This window comes from Gambusia affinis, linkage group LG09 (assembly GCF_019740435.1).
Source record: "Gambusia affinis linkage group LG09, SWU_Gaff_1.0, whole genome shotgun sequence".
Classification (NCBI taxonomy): Eukaryota; Metazoa; Chordata; class Actinopteri; order Cyprinodontiformes; family Poeciliidae; genus Gambusia; species Gambusia affinis.
The window spans coordinates 13,437,302-13,455,486 of record NC_057876.1 but is presented as its reverse complement, the minus strand read 5'-3'; the positions used below and the strand labels follow the sequence as shown (position 1 = coordinate 13,455,486).

The 18,185-nt window shown below is 39.7% G+C and overlaps 3 protein-coding genes across 8 annotated transcripts; 2 read left to right on the top strand and 1 right to left on the bottom strand.

The window, feature by feature from the left end:
- Positions 1-1,414: 1,414 nt before the first annotated feature.
- hmgxb3 (HMG box domain containing 3) lies at positions 1,415-13,043 on the bottom strand. 2 transcript variants are annotated; one of them, XM_044128054.1, is made up of 21 exons: positions 12,843-13,043; positions 12,276-12,439; positions 12,002-12,176; positions 10,948-11,424; positions 10,723-10,824; positions 10,472-10,612; positions 10,148-10,371; positions 9,168-9,277; positions 8,998-9,081; positions 8,783-8,874; positions 8,594-8,698; positions 8,354-8,494; positions 7,639-7,937; positions 7,391-7,518; positions 6,362-6,493; positions 6,083-6,267; positions 5,777-5,999; positions 5,439-5,572; positions 5,000-5,119; positions 3,516-3,725; positions 1,415-3,233 (listed from the first exon to the last, which is right to left on the bottom strand). In XM_044128054.1, the coding sequence occupies exons 2-21, from the start codon at positions 12,422-12,424 to the stop codon at positions 2,667-2,669; spliced, it is 3,798 nt and encodes a 1,265-aa protein (XP_043983989.1). In that variant the 5' UTR covers positions 12,425-12,439; positions 12,843-13,043; the 3' UTR covers positions 1,415-2,666. The 2 variants fall into 2 exon arrangements, with proteins under 2 accessions (XP_043983989.1, XP_043983988.1); XM_044128053.1 differs by having other exon boundaries at positions 10,723-10,830; positions 12,843-13,042.
- On the top strand, positions 12,771-16,255 carry LOC122837610 (SLC35A4 upstream open reading frame protein). Of its 5 annotated transcripts, none has more exons than XM_044128067.1 (4): positions 12,771-12,911; positions 14,043-14,112; positions 14,466-14,564; positions 15,676-16,255. In XM_044128067.1, exons 2-4 carry the CDS (start codon positions 14,098-14,100, stop codon positions 15,871-15,873), a joined length of 312 nt encoding a protein of 103 aa, XP_043984002.1. In that variant the 5' UTR covers positions 12,771-12,911; positions 14,043-14,097; the 3' UTR covers positions 15,874-16,255. The 5 variants fall into 5 exon arrangements, with proteins under 5 accessions (XP_043984002.1, XP_043984005.1, XP_043984003.1 ...); XM_044128070.1 differs by having other exon boundaries at positions 14,040-14,112; XM_044128068.1 differs by lacking the exon at positions 12,771-12,911 and adding an exon at positions 13,751-13,838 and having other exon boundaries at positions 15,676-15,873.
- An 83-nt stretch (positions 16,256-16,338) lies between these two features.
- slc35a4 (solute carrier family 35 member A4) lies at positions 16,339-17,310 on the top strand. The gene has a single exon (XM_044128065.1). It carries the CDS (start codon positions 16,339-16,341, stop codon positions 17,308-17,310), a length of 972 nt encoding a protein of 323 aa, XP_043984000.1.
- The last annotated feature ends 875 nt before the right edge of the window (positions 17,311-18,185 follow it).

Sequence of the window (18,185 nt, the reverse complement as noted above, 5' to 3'; positions counted from 1 at the left end):
TCTCTGGCATTAGATGAATGTTTGGATAAAAAAACGTTTCACTAATGTCTGTATATGTAGCAGTCAGCCTACACTGCCAACTGTATGATGATTTATAGAATGATCTATAAGCTATGTGAGCAATATAGACAGGAAATTTGTGCGACGTCAGGCATTTTGTACGTGTTTTCGTCTGAATGAGATGTCTCATACTGTATATATCCGAGACAAACTCAAGTTATCTCTATTTTCACTGAAATGTTGTAGATTGTAGCACATCGGTATTTCAGTGCGTGTTTTTGTTTAAATCAGTGCAGATGCAGTTGTTGAATAAAATCTTACCAATAAAAGTCCAGCTTCCACTTCAGTGTTGGTAAACCTCAGAAGAACTTTGCAGTTAGTGTTTTTTGATTTCCTGTGCAGACAGAAACTGTGTGGCCTTTGTCTTCCTCTTCTTCCTCTCTCCCCACTTCCTCTTTTCAGTTGGATTTGATCCAATCTGAATTTCATCTGGAATGTTTCCCACAATAACCCTGAATATTGCCAAACTCTGAAATTGTATTGATAGATGTATCTAAAAATATAAATGATGTTCTAGTTTGGTTTTTTCATTTTTATACCATTTTCAGACTTTAAAGTACCAACAATTTGCTTATTTTGCTTTACCAGGGACTAAAATTAACAAGTCATTTATTTATTTATTCATCTTCTTTTCTGCTAAATGATTTATGTCCAAAACAAATATCTAAACAATTTCATTTTTCTTTTGCTGATGAGAGAAAAACAAATGATCTTGACAACCATGTTGATTCTTGGATGCACAGTTTCAAAATTGAACAAGTTTATCGATGCTAGTGAATACATATTTGAAATTGTCAACCAGTTGCACAGAAGGACAATGCTTCCTTGTTGCTAATTTATCTCATCCAAGATAAAGAGACAGAGAAAGGCACCACGAATCTGTAATTTTCTTCTCAAGTACACCTCGATCGTGAGGCAGAGAATGTAGAAAATAAAATCTGCTAATCACATTGTATGATCTCTATCTAATAAATTACATTTTTTATGCATGAAATAAGCATTTAGTCACCAACCAACCAGCAAGGACTGTGGCTCTCACAAACCAGTCGTGTTTAAGAATCCCTCCTAACCTTCCACTGATTACCTTTTATTAACCGCACCTGCTTGATAATTTTTGATGGGGTACCAAACAACAGCCAGACAGATTGGTGAGAAGGCAACGCTTGTTGTTGCAATTATAAGAAACTGGAATAAAGTCAAGATGACTGTCAATCTCCCTTGAAGTGGGATTTCCTGAAAAAATTCACTTTATGGAACATCAATGCTCCTGAGAAGAACTACAAGGTCAATGACCTGAAGATTTTTTTTTTGACATACAGGTGTACAAACATCAGCAACCTTAGGCAGGTAAATGTACATTTGCTCTGCTTTAATAAGCACCAAGCAAGAAGATCTGAAAAAGTACACATAACTTTTGTTGCTTCTTAAAGGCCAATGCATTCATACATATTAAATCAATTCATACAGCAGCCCACATTAAATATATATTTTTCACAAAATATCATCATGCAAATTCAACACTACTCTCTGAGGTCCATTTTTATATAATAACCCAGTGGAAAAAAAAGCAGATACGCAATATCTCTGTAAAAATCTGCTCACAAGGTTATAGAGAGGTAAGCCTGTAAATATGGCACATGGATAACGACGCAGAACAAGGTTTGCACTAGTTCAGTTTACATTCCTTTAGTCAGAAGGAGATTGAAGAGTGGGACCACAGTACACTGTACCAACGTTTTTAAGTTATGGTTTCAAAGTTACGAATGTTCTCCATCACACTATAATTCTATAATTAAATGTACTTTCACTGAGACGTCAAGGAAACGACCAAAGAGTTTTCTCTGCAAACGATCAGCTGACTGGAAGAAAGCTACATCACTGTTCCTGCAATAAGTACAACAAATTCAGTGGATTGTGAAATAAATTTTTTTTTTAACTGTCATGACGTGGAAGACTAAGGACCATATGCTGTGAAAAATGACAAATTTAGCATGTTTATATCTTCTGCTTGTATCACAATAATTTCTATGTCTATGCCTGCGAAACAACTGTGTAATATAAAATAAACTTTACATGTAATAACCAATATTACATGTAAATGCATTATTTTGGAAGCAGAAGAAATTGCTACTTTTATGTTTAAAACAAAAGCAGATTATGTTTTATATTTTTGTCTTAAAAAAAAAAAGTGAAAGCAAAGCAGCTTTATATTATAGGAATCTATTATCAGCTGACGTCAAAACTTGGGCCTTAGCTTTGTCACTATATTAACTTATTCCATAAACATCTTGGCATGAAACCAAAATTACATTCATCATTTACAACTGACACTTTCATAAATAGCATCCATTTTTAAAGTCTTCAGTAGTATTAAAAACTTCATAAAACTCAATATATTAACAGTAATCTCTACAGTCTGTGACGGCTTTCACTTCTACAGATTTCAAATCACCCTTCAACATGTGACCAGCACCGTATCAAATGTAGATTTTTTATTCTGTCTCCTCCGTAATACAAAAGTTATTTTTAGTCCTACGCTGCTTCTAAAATCCTTGCTCCCAAGTCTCTTTTTATAGCATTATAAAGTCCAACCAAGATTTTATTTTTTAATTGCTTAGAACCAGTAGTTGTTTCTCTCCTCCTTCCTCTGCCTGTGCGTCTAATTTCGTTCCTTCATCTTCGTCTGTGTTTATCTGTGCCACTCCGAGTCGGTATAGAGAGTCTCTGATGACAACCTCTCCAGGCTGACAAGCCTTCACAACCTGGCTGATCTGCTGGTTTACTATGTCTCTGCTGCTGAGGAAGTCTACAAGTCGGTTGTACAAGTAGTAATAAGCCGTGTTGTTGAAAATGATGGGATTTGTGTTCACATTGTCTTCTAGTTCTTTTAAACAGTCATTCTCTGGTATGACGGTCTGCTCCTTTATATTTCCCTCTGTGTGATGCTCCTCTTTCTTTAAGTCCAGCTCTGTTAGCAGATTGATATACGGCTCCAGATCTCTGCAGCGGGTGATGCGGTGGTATTCCTGAGCAGGAGTGTCCCGCGCTGCTCCTGGAGGATAAACCAGCCAGCAAGAGGAGGATTTTGTGATGGGGTGAACCAGCTGGTTCTCTGCCACCAAGGAGAGGTCAGCGGTGTACGGCTGGTCCTGTAGCTCAGGGCATGTCACAAACTGAAACAGAAACTAAAGTTTGTCTGGGCAGAAACATACCAAAAACATAAGAGTCACAAAATGCTCTAAAAAAATAAAAATTTAAATTAAAAAAAACATTTCATATACAGGATTTATTCACTAGATTTAAATCAAATCTGCATCTAGCTGAGCTGTGTAAATAGACAAAGCTTTTGTCTGTGTAATCAGTGTAGAACATTGGTTCTGTAAATTTATTGACTTAATTGAATTAATGCCAATTGAATAAGGTTTCTGAGATGTAGACTTTCTGGAGACACTTACTTCTGGCTTTTCAAAGGGGTCAGAGAAGCAGCCCTGGTTTCTGCCCCACATCTGTGTTGCCAACTCTGGATACTGCAGATCAGTGCAAAGCGCCACTTGACGAGGACAGTCGCAAACGTAAACTGGAGGCCAGTAACGGGAGGAGAGGAGCAGATCCACGTGGTCCCGAGCCGTCTCTCCTCTCACCAAGTACTTAGAGGAACACACCACCTACAGGCGGGTTGAGCAAACAACATCTAGTGTTCTAAAACCATGACACACAACCAGAAATAAGCCAGAAATGTGAAAAATCCTTATGCAATTAAGCCTATTGCAATAATTAATTTGTCAATTAATTTAATTGAATTAATTGAACTCTTTCTCCACTTTTAAATTGAATCAATAGCAGATCATTTCATCAAAGGTCAGACTTTCAATGTAAAACTTGAAAAAACCCAAAGACCGTAACGTTTTCACCGCTCTGTCTTCATGTGAGCGAGTACACAACCATGATACAGTTAAAGAAAATAGTTATAACAACAACCTCTTTGGGAGTGATGATGCACTGGTTTAGTACATACACTACACACTCAGAAGTGGAGATAAAGGAAATGACCTAAAAACAATAACTGTTTTCTTGCTATAAATGCTGATTTGTACCCTTTCTGACCATAAAACAACTGCCCACACTGGAAAAAACAGCAGATGTCCTCTAACCATTGTTTCTTTAATTGTTGCTATTTTTTGTTCTTCTGCTCATGATCTCAAACTTTAGATGTATCTACTCCGAGTCTGGAAACACAAGGAGTATTACTGTCTTTGACAACTCCTCACGATGGGAATTTATTTGCACTAAAGATGTTATTTCAAATACGACAAATAACCTTAAGAAATGTGCAACTTTTAGAAAAAGGTGCGACAAAAAGCTGTAATTTTAGGCCACAAAAAATCACAAGAAACATAGCAAGTTCTGAATGGACCGATAACTGGATGGAGGAACTAATGAAGAAGTTAATATGTTATGGATGGATGGACATAATGCCTATCCAGACATAGAAGATACTTCCAGACTGCTTATGGATCATGTGTATATAATGGATTGTATTGGAGGCTTAAAATGTCACACAGTTATAATGGCTGCAGTACGAATTGACTGATTTAATTTATGTCTGGGAACATGATAACATTTATGGGCTTGTCTTAATCATAGACATTTTGAGATTCTCTGAAACTAATTTCGTGGCTGAACAGCTAAGAGAAATGTACAACAACGATGGCAACTGAATTTATCATCTTCGCAGTAGATTGTCAGAACCTAAATTCACTCCAGCTGACCTGCCCTATTTAGCTCATCCCAACATCACATCCAGCATTTATGGCAGAGGGGATTTGTAATTTAAAAAAATAAATGGAAACAGAATGAAAGTGGGTATAGGAGGGGCAGGGTGCAAGTTAAACACAATAATATGCAAAAAGATGTACAAATAAGAGAAGCAGTGTTTCACCTTGTGGGGGCACACCTTGGACAGCTTGCCTGCAGTGAGATGTGGGGGCGGCTGTGGAGCCGTGGGAGGGCCACTGTGAACATGTGTGTACAGGTTGACCAGGGAGGCCAGAAGCTCGTTCTGGCAGCGAGACACAGAAAACATGACTTACTGCAACAAGAACACTCAATTTAAGAATAATTAAAAAGCCAAATTACAAATGAACATATGATATGCATTTATAAGAGAATTGTTCTTCTCCTTCTAATTCAGAAGCACTACATTGTTTTGGTCTATCAGATAAGATCCCGATAAAAACTCTGAAGTCTGTGACTATTAGGAAGGAAAATACGAAACAGTTCAAAGGGTGTAAACTGTTTTGTTCAAAGGCTGCAGTAAACTCTGGTAAAAGGCTCCCTTTGTTGTGGCTCACTTGTTTCCTTCCCAGACAAACACACACCTTGGTGGAGCCAGGGCTGAGGCCCACTCCACAGCTATCCAGTATGGTCCTCAACTCATCCTCACTGTGATCTTCGACCCTGTCGAGTCTGAGCTGACCGTCATGGATGAGACGAACCAAAGCTGACGGATCTCCTGAAAACATCAGAAAATTTTCTGATAGCCAACAAAACGACCCACTGAAAGAAAGATCCCATAAGCGCAAACACATGATCCATTTTGTTAAATCTATAAAAAAAGCAAATAGCTATTGGGTTATTAACACATTTGTTTCTTTCTCAAGTCTGAGGCTGTTACAAGCAAGCCATAACGGCAACATAATGCAGCAGGTGTGTGTACCTGCAGGCTGTTGTATTTGTGGCATGAGCTTGTCTTTCTCTGTGTTGATGACAGTGGGGCTCCTCATCAAAGGCGGCGCGAAAGGAGCAATGATGGAAGCATCCACCCGTGTGATGGGGATGTCTGCAGGGAAAGCCGCTTGCTCGATCGCTTCCCCCTCCATGGTCAGCCAGAAGTCATCCACATGAACTTCATCCGAGACTGAACACTCCGGCCAGGTAAACTGCAGAGTAAAAAGGCGCATGACCTTCCCGAATCTGCTGAAAAATTATAAGTATGCTGCAGATTACATAAACACTCCGTCACCTCCACATTCTTCAGCTCCAGTACGTCGTTTCTGTGTCTTTGCGCAATCTCAACTTTTGGGGCAACACCACAAATGCCACAGATCATGTCGTTGTAATCCCGCACCGTCAGACACTCAAAGGCCCAGTAACCGCTCAGGAAAAGCTCCTGAACTTGAGATGATTCCTCTGGAGAAAGACTATGGACTAATGTAAGAGCAAACACATCAAAAGGTTGATTAAAAAATAAATAAAAAATCTACTGTTGAATAAATGCATGAAGAGGAAAACTGGAATTTACTTGGATGATTCTGGATTTGGTCAAACACAGATTGAGCGGCTAGAGATGGTGTCTGGCCCAGTTTGATGTTGGCTCTGAGCTTCAGAAACAAGTCAAGACTTACAAGAAGTCGATTCCCAACATTGAACAAACCTGAACAAACCAGTAAACAAATTATTAGACCGAAATGATCAACTATTCTAACACAGTATTACAGGTTATGCTGGGTTCCTGTACGAACACAGCATGTGGCTCATGGATGCCATAAAACAGGAACGAAGCAAAATATGCCAAGATACTGATGGAGAGACCTTCAGCTAATACAATATCCATTTAATCATGTGGTCTGAGGGTAACTCTGCCAGGCGAAATAAAAGCTCCTCTCAGGTTGTCCTGTTGGCCGGGATCCTCAGATAATGATTGAGTTTTGAAGGAATTTACCTAAGGTGCTTCTTAGAAACTGTAATTCATAAGAATGAGACATCTAGAATCACATTTCAGAGAAAAAAAAATCTGAAAACAGAAACATGTGTTGCTTAGACATTAAACATGTTCTTTTCTGCCAAACAACATACAGCAGCAGTGTTATTTATTATACACTGATCTGCTCCTAAAACAAAAAAAAAAATCAAAGCTGAAATGGGGATAATAGCTAAATGGAGAAGCTGCATAAGATTGCTAAAATTAGAAAAAGTAAATTAACAGGCAAACCATTTATTGTGTAACAATCACCAGACTATTAAACATGATAAGGATTTTGGTAACACACTCACTCTGAATGAACCAGAGAAAAATAAATGGTAGAAAGGCTAATTATACTACATTATCCAATTAGTTTGTGAAACAGATTACGTTGTGTTTTCGCGCCCTCTTGAGGCCAATTGGTAAAACAGTGTGAATGAGAAACATTCACAACTGGTCCAGATTCTAACAGCCGATTACACAAAAAGCACATTTTAAAACAGTTTTTTCCTTGAACTCAAAACAAAGTAATGCTCAGAATTATACAAATTTGCTTTACAGCAACAGCTGTAGAGTGTTTGTGGTTACCTGGATGCAGATCTGCAAAGCTGTGCAGGGCCAAACATCGAAGGTTGGGACACACTTTGAGCTGCAGAGACGCCGTCTGCATCAGAGTCTCGGTGAGCAACCAGCAGTCCTCCTGCCCGGCAACAGTACTACAAGGTCCAATCATAACCATGTACACAAGTTTACATTAAATCTCAGAAATCAACATGAGGCAACGTTGTAAAAATTATGAGGCAAAACGAGGGAAAAGTCATCATGTATGGCCTTACCCCCGCCCTCCTTTCAACAGACGGTAGCTACACAGGCCACAGTGTGTAGCTGCTGATTCATAAAACTGAGGCCACCCAGTCTCCAACAGTGTCTCAGTCTCTGCATCGCTTCCCTCGCCGTTCTTAACCAAGACTATTTTAACACTGTTCAGCTCCTGGATGAGGCTCATTGTTTCCTGCAGCTCTGTGTCACTCTCAGGAATCTGCAGGGTGCTGCGGATTAGCTGCAAAGTGCTCTGGCGCTGGACGTCCCTCTGAGCAGGACTCAGCTCCTGATGGGGATCTAGCAAAATCTCAGACTGAGGAAGGAAAACAGTAAGTCAGTGAGAGGAATTCACGCACAGAGCGGTCAGCATCAACAAACCGTGTTTGCATATAAATAATTTGGTTAGTGCTGTGAAATTGGCTGATTAGCTCTTGACCAAACCAGATTGTTGATCAGTTACTCATAGACAACACTCTTTGGTGTGGAAGTTGTTTTTGAGGGAAAGAAGAGGCAATACCTTATGGCATCACAATGTGATGAACAATAAAAAGGTCAATAACTAAGTCATAAAAAATGGAAATTGCGTGAAAGCCCCAAAGAGAAAAAAATCTGTTATCCATCATAGGTCTACTGAAGCAGCTGTCACTGAGCCGTCGTTCTGCTGAGCTCCATTTCAACTAGTGCACCATGTACACCTTACAAATCATCTGGATGGTGTGTTTCTCCTACCTTTGGAGGTTTGGTGTCCTTTCTGGTCAGCTCGCTGCCACATTTCGGGCACACAGCCGGTTTGTGGCGGTTCTTATACATGTAGTCACAAGCCGGGTTCTTACAGCGGCCTCTGCCTCGTGCTGTGGATAGCCCCAAATCCTGAAACACGCAGAAAAAAAATACAAAATCTGTCACACGCACACAGAAAAGAAACCACAGAGAAACAAATTTTCCGTAAAAAGCACGGGGTTTACTTACAAAACAGGAAACCGTGTGTCTGAAAGGCACTAGGGACAAAACATTCACACCTGTGTCAGGAGTGGAAGTCACATGTTTACTTCTGTCTGCTGAGACGGAGGAATCCTGCAGAAGGGGATGCAGTGAGTGAAGAAACTTGACCTCATCACTGTCACTCTATGTTCTCAGTATTGATGGGTGTGTTTTCACCTGGAGGGTTGTTGTTGTTGTTGGGACGGTCTGGCCAAGCTGCTTTAAAGTGCTGGGCTTAAGACCTGACAGAATCTCTTGAGGCACTGTGGCTACAAGCACAACCAAGTCAGATGAACACCTAGTACATCTGGAAATGACATTTCTTCTTCACGCATTTCTAATGTGTTGTGAACACATTCACAGCACCAAGTGGGAAATTACAATAAAAGTACCTGCTGCTGAATGGTTGCTTTTAGAGACACTTTGAGGTTTTTCTTTCTCGGGTGCAACAGTTAAGATCTGAATCACGGCGCTGCCTGTGAATCAACACAAACACAAGCGAATATGTTGACCCAGGTAATAACAGCTTATTACCTGCCACTGGATGCTTGTCTGGTGTTACCTGTGTTACAGACGGCAGGAAGGATGGGTCTCACGGGCCTCTTCTGAACAACAGCACAGCTCTTCACTGGTTTCTGATGCGTGCTTTTAGCATTCGCTTTTATTTGTTTACTTTAGAAGAAAAAAATAAAGAGTGCAGTCAGATGTTCATTTAGAAAAACACATGAAAAGACCAATTACATTGATTAATTTCTTCTAAGATAGAAAAAAAACAATAGCTTTTTTTCAATAAATTCCTTGAAATGACCAAAAATATGTAGATATTTCGAGATATTCAAGTTCAAATGAAACAACAATTTTTCTAAAGATTTTGAACAACTTATAATAAAAATGCTTGAAGGTTCTATATTCATTCTAAATGTCTAATCCTAGGGTCAGCTTGTTTTATGTAATATGTAACATGGTCAACTTGATCCTGGACAAAGTTTTATATCACCTCCTCTTTCCATTCTGCACCCGTAAAGAAACCTGTACATAACCATGTCGTTAACCCACTGTGCATTTTTTCCTCTTTACAGTTAAATATTTTTATGAATTATAGCCATAGACAGTCCCAGATCTCATCTGTAATTTAATCAGATTCTAAGACTCTGCAATACACATTATTTTCCTTTATTTGAGTTCTGCTCTTGACACCTGAGCTAATCAGAATAACTAGGCATTCTCCCAATAGTAGTCACATAACTGTATTTCTTTACAGATAACTGTGAACAGAATATTAAACATTTCCCTCACCTCTATCTTTCTTTCGCAACGTTGCAACGTCTGTAACATTCTCCTCAAGTTTTGTGATTTCCAATGCAAGAATTCATATCAGTTTTGAGGACAGTAGAAATCCTTGAAATCATTTATTATAGCTATTGTTATTTTGTAAGTCTAATTTTATAGCTAAAAACGCTACATTAAAAATTACAAAGATACCAAACTGTGGAGAAGTAAAATGACCAACCCCTTGATAAGACTCTTGACTATGACGTTTACCATATTTGAGGCAGAGGTGTGGTGCTGCTGCCTTCTGGTGGTGCTGCAGCTGATAGTGCAGGCTGTTTACTGCTGCTCCGATGCGCTTGTCCTTCCTTCTTATCGCCGCCAGACTTTGTTTCACTGTTGTCTGCAGAAACATGCAGTGCAGCCAGACAGCTTTCGTCACTCTTGTTGTCAGTTGTTAGCTTGGAAGCACCAGTTTTATCTTGTGTCCTTTTAGCCTAGAAGAAACACAAATACAGTCAAAACCAACTGAGTCAATTGAATCAGAGCTGTAAAGAATACTTTATATCAAATATTGCCTGCTAAAAGCAACTTAACCTTTACAGCAGGTATCCATTTTCCTCCCAAGTGGCTCCCACACTCAGGACAGGTAGGTGGTTTGTGTCGAGTGACGTAAACAAAAGAGCAGCCAGGATTTAGACACCTCCCCCGACCTCTCCTTGTGTATGTCTTTACAGACTGCAGTAAAGAAGAAATAACTCACTTATTTTTTTGTTTTTTTCAAAATTTATTTTAGAATAAATTCTGCAAAAAAAAATAATAATAATAATAATAATATGGGTTTTTACCATTTTATATGAAGGTTTGGGAATCTGGTCTGATTTGGCCCCTACAGATATCATCATGACTGGCTGCAGGGAACTAATGCCTGCTAAAGGCTGAGGCTCCAGCTGATTCTTGAATGAAGGATAATGGGGAGAAACACTTACTGAAATAAACTGCTTTGCTGAAACATTTTATTTCCGTTTCAACGTTTAAATTCCTGTCATAAATCATTTACGTAAAGATCTCACCTGGGAGGGCACAATGGTCACCATCTGCGTAGCTTCTCGTTGCATCATTTGCACTGCTACTCCACTGGCTTTTGTTTTCAGTGAGACATCATTCAGCATCTCATCAACAGAACCCTGTGAGCCCTGGGTGTCTGTGGATGTCAGGGTTTTGGATGAAGACCATGGCGAAGTTCTTTGGGGTGTCACATAAGAAGACACCACCGTTTCCTCTGCTGCTGTATCACTGGGGACGGTGGAGGGATCTGAAATTTCCACCTCAGCGGCCAAGTCAACAGGTGCTACCTTGGACTTGGGGACCCTCAGGGCGACCGAGCACAAGCTTCCTTCAGCTGAAAAATCGATCGATTCGATGCACACTTCTGACTGAGAGCCTACAGCTTGATAGTTAGAGGAGGCGCTGTTGGGCACCAGGAAGCAGTTGGCTCTGGGGAGGATTTTGCGGAAGCCCGGCAGGTGTTTATTGGAGCTGTGAGATGTCTGAGGGGGGAAAAAATTACAAGTAATGAAGTTGTTAAAGGCTTCTGAAAGCACATCAGAGGAAAAAGATGGGGAAAAAAATCAGTTTTGTCTCATTCATTCAGCTGGTAGCAAACTTAAGATATAAAAAAGGGGAAGAAACAGTTCCGGGAAAAGTAAGGTGAATGCAGAGCATGATGCTGCCAACAACATGTTTTACTTCAGACTTCATAGTGTGTTTTTTTTTTGGCATTTTACAATTGTGGTGGTTTCAAGTTGTGTTTTGTCTCACATAAAGCATTCACCCATTAGGTTTTGAGAAAAACCTTTAAAAAAATAAAAATAAAAAACCCTGCTCCTGAGTTCAGGCAAATGGAGAATACAGGAGATATAGAATACTATCAGAGATTGCAAGAAATTTCTGCAGCTGCTATCAATCTTTTGACAGCGTTGATGATCAGCTTCCATTTCCATCAATTATGGAAAAAAATTCCAGCTTCTCTAGTGTTATTATTTAAATTTTGTTGTGTGTCCTTGTGCACAACGGCAATAAAAGGAATTCTGATTCTGATTATCCCTGCTATTCAGTCTAACTTACTGTGTCTGTCCCCTCCTTTTCCAACTTGGCTCTCTCCAGGTAGTAGCTCTTCTCAGCTACACTCAGTCTCCTCCAGCTCTCACTGATTCGTTTGTTGACTTCAGACTGAGGCAAATTCGGGGTTCCGAGTTGCATAACCTGGTGAACATCGAAGTAGTACAGCAAGTAGGCAGATCTGGGATAGATGATAAATCACACATACAAATTAATACATAAAAAGAATTACACCATAAAGTCCACAAAAAGACAGTTCAAGTTATCCACATTACGTTACCGGGGCTTCTTGGGTCTTTCATGACTGTTTTCATCAGTCTTGCCCCTCTTCTTTTTGGGGGACGTCATATCCACTTGGCTGTACACATCTTCAACTTCTTCAGTTACTTTCACAACCTCTAACACCTCCACATTGTCCATGTCTTCCATGGATCAAGGACACTGCTAATAAAACGCATGGATTTAGTTTATCAAACCTTCAAATACATGCTTTATTTGCAGGATAATTGTGCAACTTCACCTCCCTCTATCGACAATTACAATTAACACTAGAATAATGAAACTACAGCTTAATTGCTTAAACATTCAGAATGCATTTTGATCTGTTTATGCAACGTTACAGTCCATGTATTTGCTTGCAAAAAGGAAAGAAATGATGCAGAACAAATAAGCTCAGACTCATAATTCCGACGTAACACTGAACATAGCTCTGCAGAAAAAAAGTATAGCCAACTTAACCACACTAAAAAAACGTGCATGTGAAACTCACTGGTTTAATGGCGTGTGTTCATACTGCCTGCACGCCTAGTCAACTATCCAATGAAATGCCGTCTTGTTGAAGCCTTACCTACTATCTTCCGACCTTTAAGAAACTGTTCCAAACATCTACTGGGAGAAGCCTGTCATTGCATAAATGGTGAGGAACACCTCTATGTTCATTTTATGCTTTAGCAAAGATTTACCACGTATAAATGACTGCAAAAGCTAAATAGTCCTAGCTGACAAAACGACTGGCGAGAATAAACATGGCGATTTGTTGCTATGGGCTTCGTCCAATCAAATTTTGCGATAGACATGACCGATCCAATCACGTAAGACGTTTTTACCACGTGAAATTTACTCTTGCGTCCCGAATATCGTTGTCATTGCAGTCACACGGAGGCGCTGTTTCAGAACACAATATATTATAGACTAGACTCGAGTATGCCAGGGGTGTAGCTTTCAACAGTAAATACATTGGTATGAAAAACGAAAAGAATAGAAAGAAGATATTACAGACATGACAAATTAAAAATATTCTGAGAACTACAACATTCGTTTGTGTTTACAGCTTTTTTTGTTCATACTCTTGGAAATAGTGGATAAACAGAGTTCGATTTCCTTAACCGAAACTGTAAAAAAAAAACAAAAACGGTGAGATTATGAAAATTTACATTTGTGAATATAAAATGTGCCAAATATAATAATTAGATTGATTGCCAGTCTTTTGTCTGCATTAGTATTCTTACCATGAAAGCCAAAAATAATGTGCTCATACCTCAGGGAACATTTAGTATCAATATTACAATTTATAAAGTTATTTCACTCTCCAAAATTTTCTTGTGATACGACAATTCCAGAATAGATGACTAATTGTTTTTGGATGCTCTTTGCAGAACTTACCGTTGGGGTCTTTTGTGTTAATATATATTTCATCATGTATTCATTAGTAGGATAAATTCGATGTAACAGTTTAAAAGATGCATCTTTCATTTAGTTGTTTCTGAAAAGTTTTTGATGATGAGTACACACCTTTTTCCATGGTGAATCAGGACAGAATTCTTCCAATAGAAAACAGATGAAGGTACAGAAATAGTATCTTGTTGAAACAGTTTACGAAGAGTTCTGTTATTCTTACAAGTAGAAGAAAACCACGCTTTACCAACGGTGGTGTCAGTTACATTTAACAAGGCCTTATATTCATCAACAACATTATTTCTAAAGAGTTCACAGCTAACAGAGCCTGCTTTTATCTGCTCCTCTATTTTACCAATCTCCTGTCCAGCAGGTGGCGGTAATGCTACTTCTGCGTCTGTTCCAGAAGAAGTAGACTGACCGAAAAAATGGCGGATGACAAGGTGAGTGAGATGTGTCTGGCTTCTAATTTATAAATAATATTTTTTCTGCTCATGACAGTAATAGTTAGAGGAGCACAAAAATATGGTGTCCCACAGAAAATGTTAGTTCTGTGTTATAATTACTTGGGAGGCTCTCAGAGAGAGGAAAGAAAGGAGCCGACCCTGTAAACATGCAAAAAAAAAAACTTCAGAGAAACTTATGTATGTATATGATGATGACGCAAACTATCGCTAGTGTACTTTTACTGTACGTCATGGTCTGTTAAAATCACATACGTATTGTGGATTCAATATGGTTTGTGTATATTTCTTTAAAAAAAAAATATATCTCACATGAGCTGTGCTTATTTCAGGATCCTCTGAGACAGTTAAAGGATCTAACTCGGCTTAAAAATCAACTGGAGGCGATTCAGAGGAGAGTGGAGACCGAGGTATCCGCAGAATTTCCTCAGGTGAGCTTATATAGGTCAAATAGGCACGTGCCTCTGAAGCAGGGCATTTTCGTCCAATTTTACATATTCTTCTGTAAGATATATTTCTGAAACTTAACAGTACCTCAAAAGATTAATTGCATATATTTCTAAATCAAGAGCGGCACAAACAGGTTGGAGATTCGCGATTGATTTCCGATCTCTAGTTTTGTTCCGACTGATCTCAACTTTTTTTGATTTCTTGTTAGTTGAGTAAAACTATTTAACAGTGTGTAAAACATTGCCATAGCCTGACAGCTTATACTAGGTTCATAAGTGATGGGTGTGAGAGCAGTGGCAGCAAAACAAAGTTTTACAGGGACTGTTTTCTAGCTGTAGAAAAATCAACTTACCTTGAAATGGCACTTTATGTACTTTTAAATCATCTCCCTGAAATTCAAAATAGTTTTAGTCATACAGTCTAAACGTTGATAGTTTATTTTTCTTACTATCAACTTTGACATCAAAGACTATTGTTTTTGATTTAGTTCTGTGCATGCACAGCTTTAAAATAGTTTGGATACTTGAGGTTCACACGTTCCTGTCACTTGTTAGGCTGTAATTGTCCTAGTGTATCTCTAATAAAGTTGGGTAGCATAGCAAAATTTGTAACAGTAGCACTACAGCTCCTATGAAAAGTATTCACCTCTTAGAATGTTTTACCTTTTTTATTGCTTTATTGCAAAATAGTCATAATCCACCAAATTTAGATTTTATTTTATTTTTAAAGAAAAAAAGAATCCTTTAATGTCAAAGTAAAATCAACTAAAGTTGTTGCCCTGTTTGACAAGCTGCTGGCCTGCCACCAGTAGGTTAGAGGAGCATTTTGATTAATACAAACTCGCAGCAATGTCCTTCTAGTACTGGTAAGAGAACCATTTACTGGTAACAACTTCATTTTTTAATTACTACTCCATTCAGCTGGAGTAGTAATTTGCTTTAAATTAATTTAAAGCAAATGAGCCGTACCATGGCAACTTAAAGGTGGCTTGAAAATATAACATTTTAAAACGTTTTGTATCTTATCATCTTGGTAACTGAACCATGCTAACAAATTTTAACGACCGTCTTTGCATCTTTTTTCCTTCTGTAGGGAAGCACGGTGTTGGGATCACCCTTCCTGAAGGGCTTTTTGGCCGGTTATGTGGTGGCAAAGCTGCGCTCCTCGGCCTTCCTGGGAGTGCTGCTGGGAACTGCCACTGGCATTTACGCAGCCCAGAGCTATCAGGTGCCTAACATCGAAAGGACCGTTAAAGATTATATGAGCACAATGAAAAAGGGACCAAAGTAAATTGGGCTAAATGAAGAAGAAGTGCTCTTGGAGGTACTGGTCCACGGCAGACTGGAGTTGAACTTTTCAGAGTAAGGAAGATTATGGATGCATTCTTTTGACTGGAATTCCACTTGGGGCCTAAAGAGAGAAACTTTATTCGCTTTTACTTTTGCGTTGGGTTCAGTTTGATTCTGCTTTAATTTCTACTGTCCACTGTTAACACATTGCACCTGCATGACGTTGTGCCTACAAGGCTTAGGGCTTTAACTAAAGCAGCTATATTTATATTAAGGCCTTTGGATTTTAATATGGAAAACAGGCAGAAACCTTCCCCACCTCATGTACCCCACAACTTTACTGTTCTGTCTTAGAATGTGTAGAAAATAATAGTTAAAGAAAACTGATTGAACTTCTTTTTTTTTTTTTGCACTGAAGTTATCCTTTGTACTTGTTGAAGCTGGTGTTTGTTTTGTGTCATTTAGAATGATTGTAATCAAGAACGTGGAGTCTCAAACCCCGGTCAGGACTAAGAGACAGCGGGCGAACAGGATCAAGTGGGGCTTCCTGTTGGGCCTGATGGTGCTCATCTATGGTTCTCATGCGCCGCTTATCACTCTCACCAAAGTAGACGGTCGAGTCCCATTCAACGCCTCCTCCTGCGTCCTCATGATCGAGCTGGCCAAGCTGCTCATCTCCCTGCTGAGCCTGGTTTTCACAGGCGTAACGTCGATACCGCGGTCTCCTCCACGTCTCATTGCCCCTTACGCGATCCCCGCCGTGCTGTACACCTTAAACAACAACCTGGTTGTCGTCATGCAGGCCTACATGGACCCGAGCTCATTTCAAATACTCTCTAATCTGAAAATAGCTTCGACCGCTCTGCTGTACTCCGCCTGTCTGGGGAAGAGGCTGCGGTCTGAGCAGTGGTTCGCCCTGGGGCTCCTCACGGCTGCGGGGGGCTTCCACAGCTACAGCAGCCTGGATCTACAAGGCCCTGATAGGATTGACGTCGATGAGGGTCCCAGGCTTCACATCACTGCTTGGGGTCTTTTTCTTGTGCTGGTTTATGCCGGTGTGTCGGGGCTGGCAGCAGTTTACACAGAGAGGGTGCTGAAGAGCCAAAGGCTGCCCCTCAGCGTACAGAACCTCTACCTCTATATGTTTGGAGTGGCAATCAACGGGCTGTCCTCTCTCTCCTCCATAGGAAGTGACCAAGGGTTTCTGGAGGGCTACTCGGGGGTGGTGTGGGCTATCATCGCAGGACAGGCAGCAAATGGACTTCTGATGTCTGTGGTGCTCAAACACGGTAGCGGCATCACCAGACTGTTTGTCATTTCCTGCTCCATGCTGGTTAATGCGCTGCTGTCCTGGGCCATCTTAGGCTTACAGCTCACTCCTTTGTTTCCTCTACCTTGTACTCTGATTGGATTGGCAGCTTACCTTTATTACAGATAGCAGAGGGTTCATTAGAGACCTGTGTGTTTGGCTTCAGAGGAGCTTCAAACAAAGGCTGCCAGTTGTAGTCCTTAACATTTGAGATTATTTTACAATGGAAAAGTATCCATTTCTCTCGAACACCTTTTATCAAATGAGTGAAGTGAGTGGAAAACGATGTAATGTTATTATATACATAAAATATGAAAGGTAGGACTTTTGTTTGAAACGTGATTCAATAAATGAATCACATTTTGGGGCAGCTGCAGATCTTTTAGGGTTATCGAGCAGTGCTACGTTAGAAACACTTTTACTCTTCTCTAGTTGAAACTCACTCAGATCAGAAGCAGAGCTTGCCACAAATTGGGTCTGGACTTTGACTGGACCGTTATAACATATACATTTGTAGAACAGTGTTATGCGTAGGTTTGAGATTATAGTCCAGCTGGGAAACTCCTCTTCAGTCTCAGGTACTGTAAAGCCTCTGACAGGCCAGGTACATTATCTAATTCCATTTAATTTTCACAAAAACTCTAACCATCATCCCTGCTCCTACTGAAGCATCACCAGCAGTGTGGGTTACCATGAGGATCTTGTTTTAAAGCTGATGTGCAATCATGGTGTTTGGCAAATAATTTCATTTAACCAAAGCACCTTAAACACATTTGCTCTCTCTCCCAAGTGGCTTATGTTATACTTCTTATAACTTTGTTTCAACAATGACTCTTTCTGAAACTTTCTTGCAAAATGGCCGGATTTGTGAAGTGCATGGCAAATCCTTTTAATAGTTTGTTACACCTGAACTATGGATCCCTGTAGCTCCTCCAGAGTTAGAATGGGATTCTTAACTGCTTTTCTGATCAAAGTTCTGCTCCATCAGACTTCCAAAACTTTAA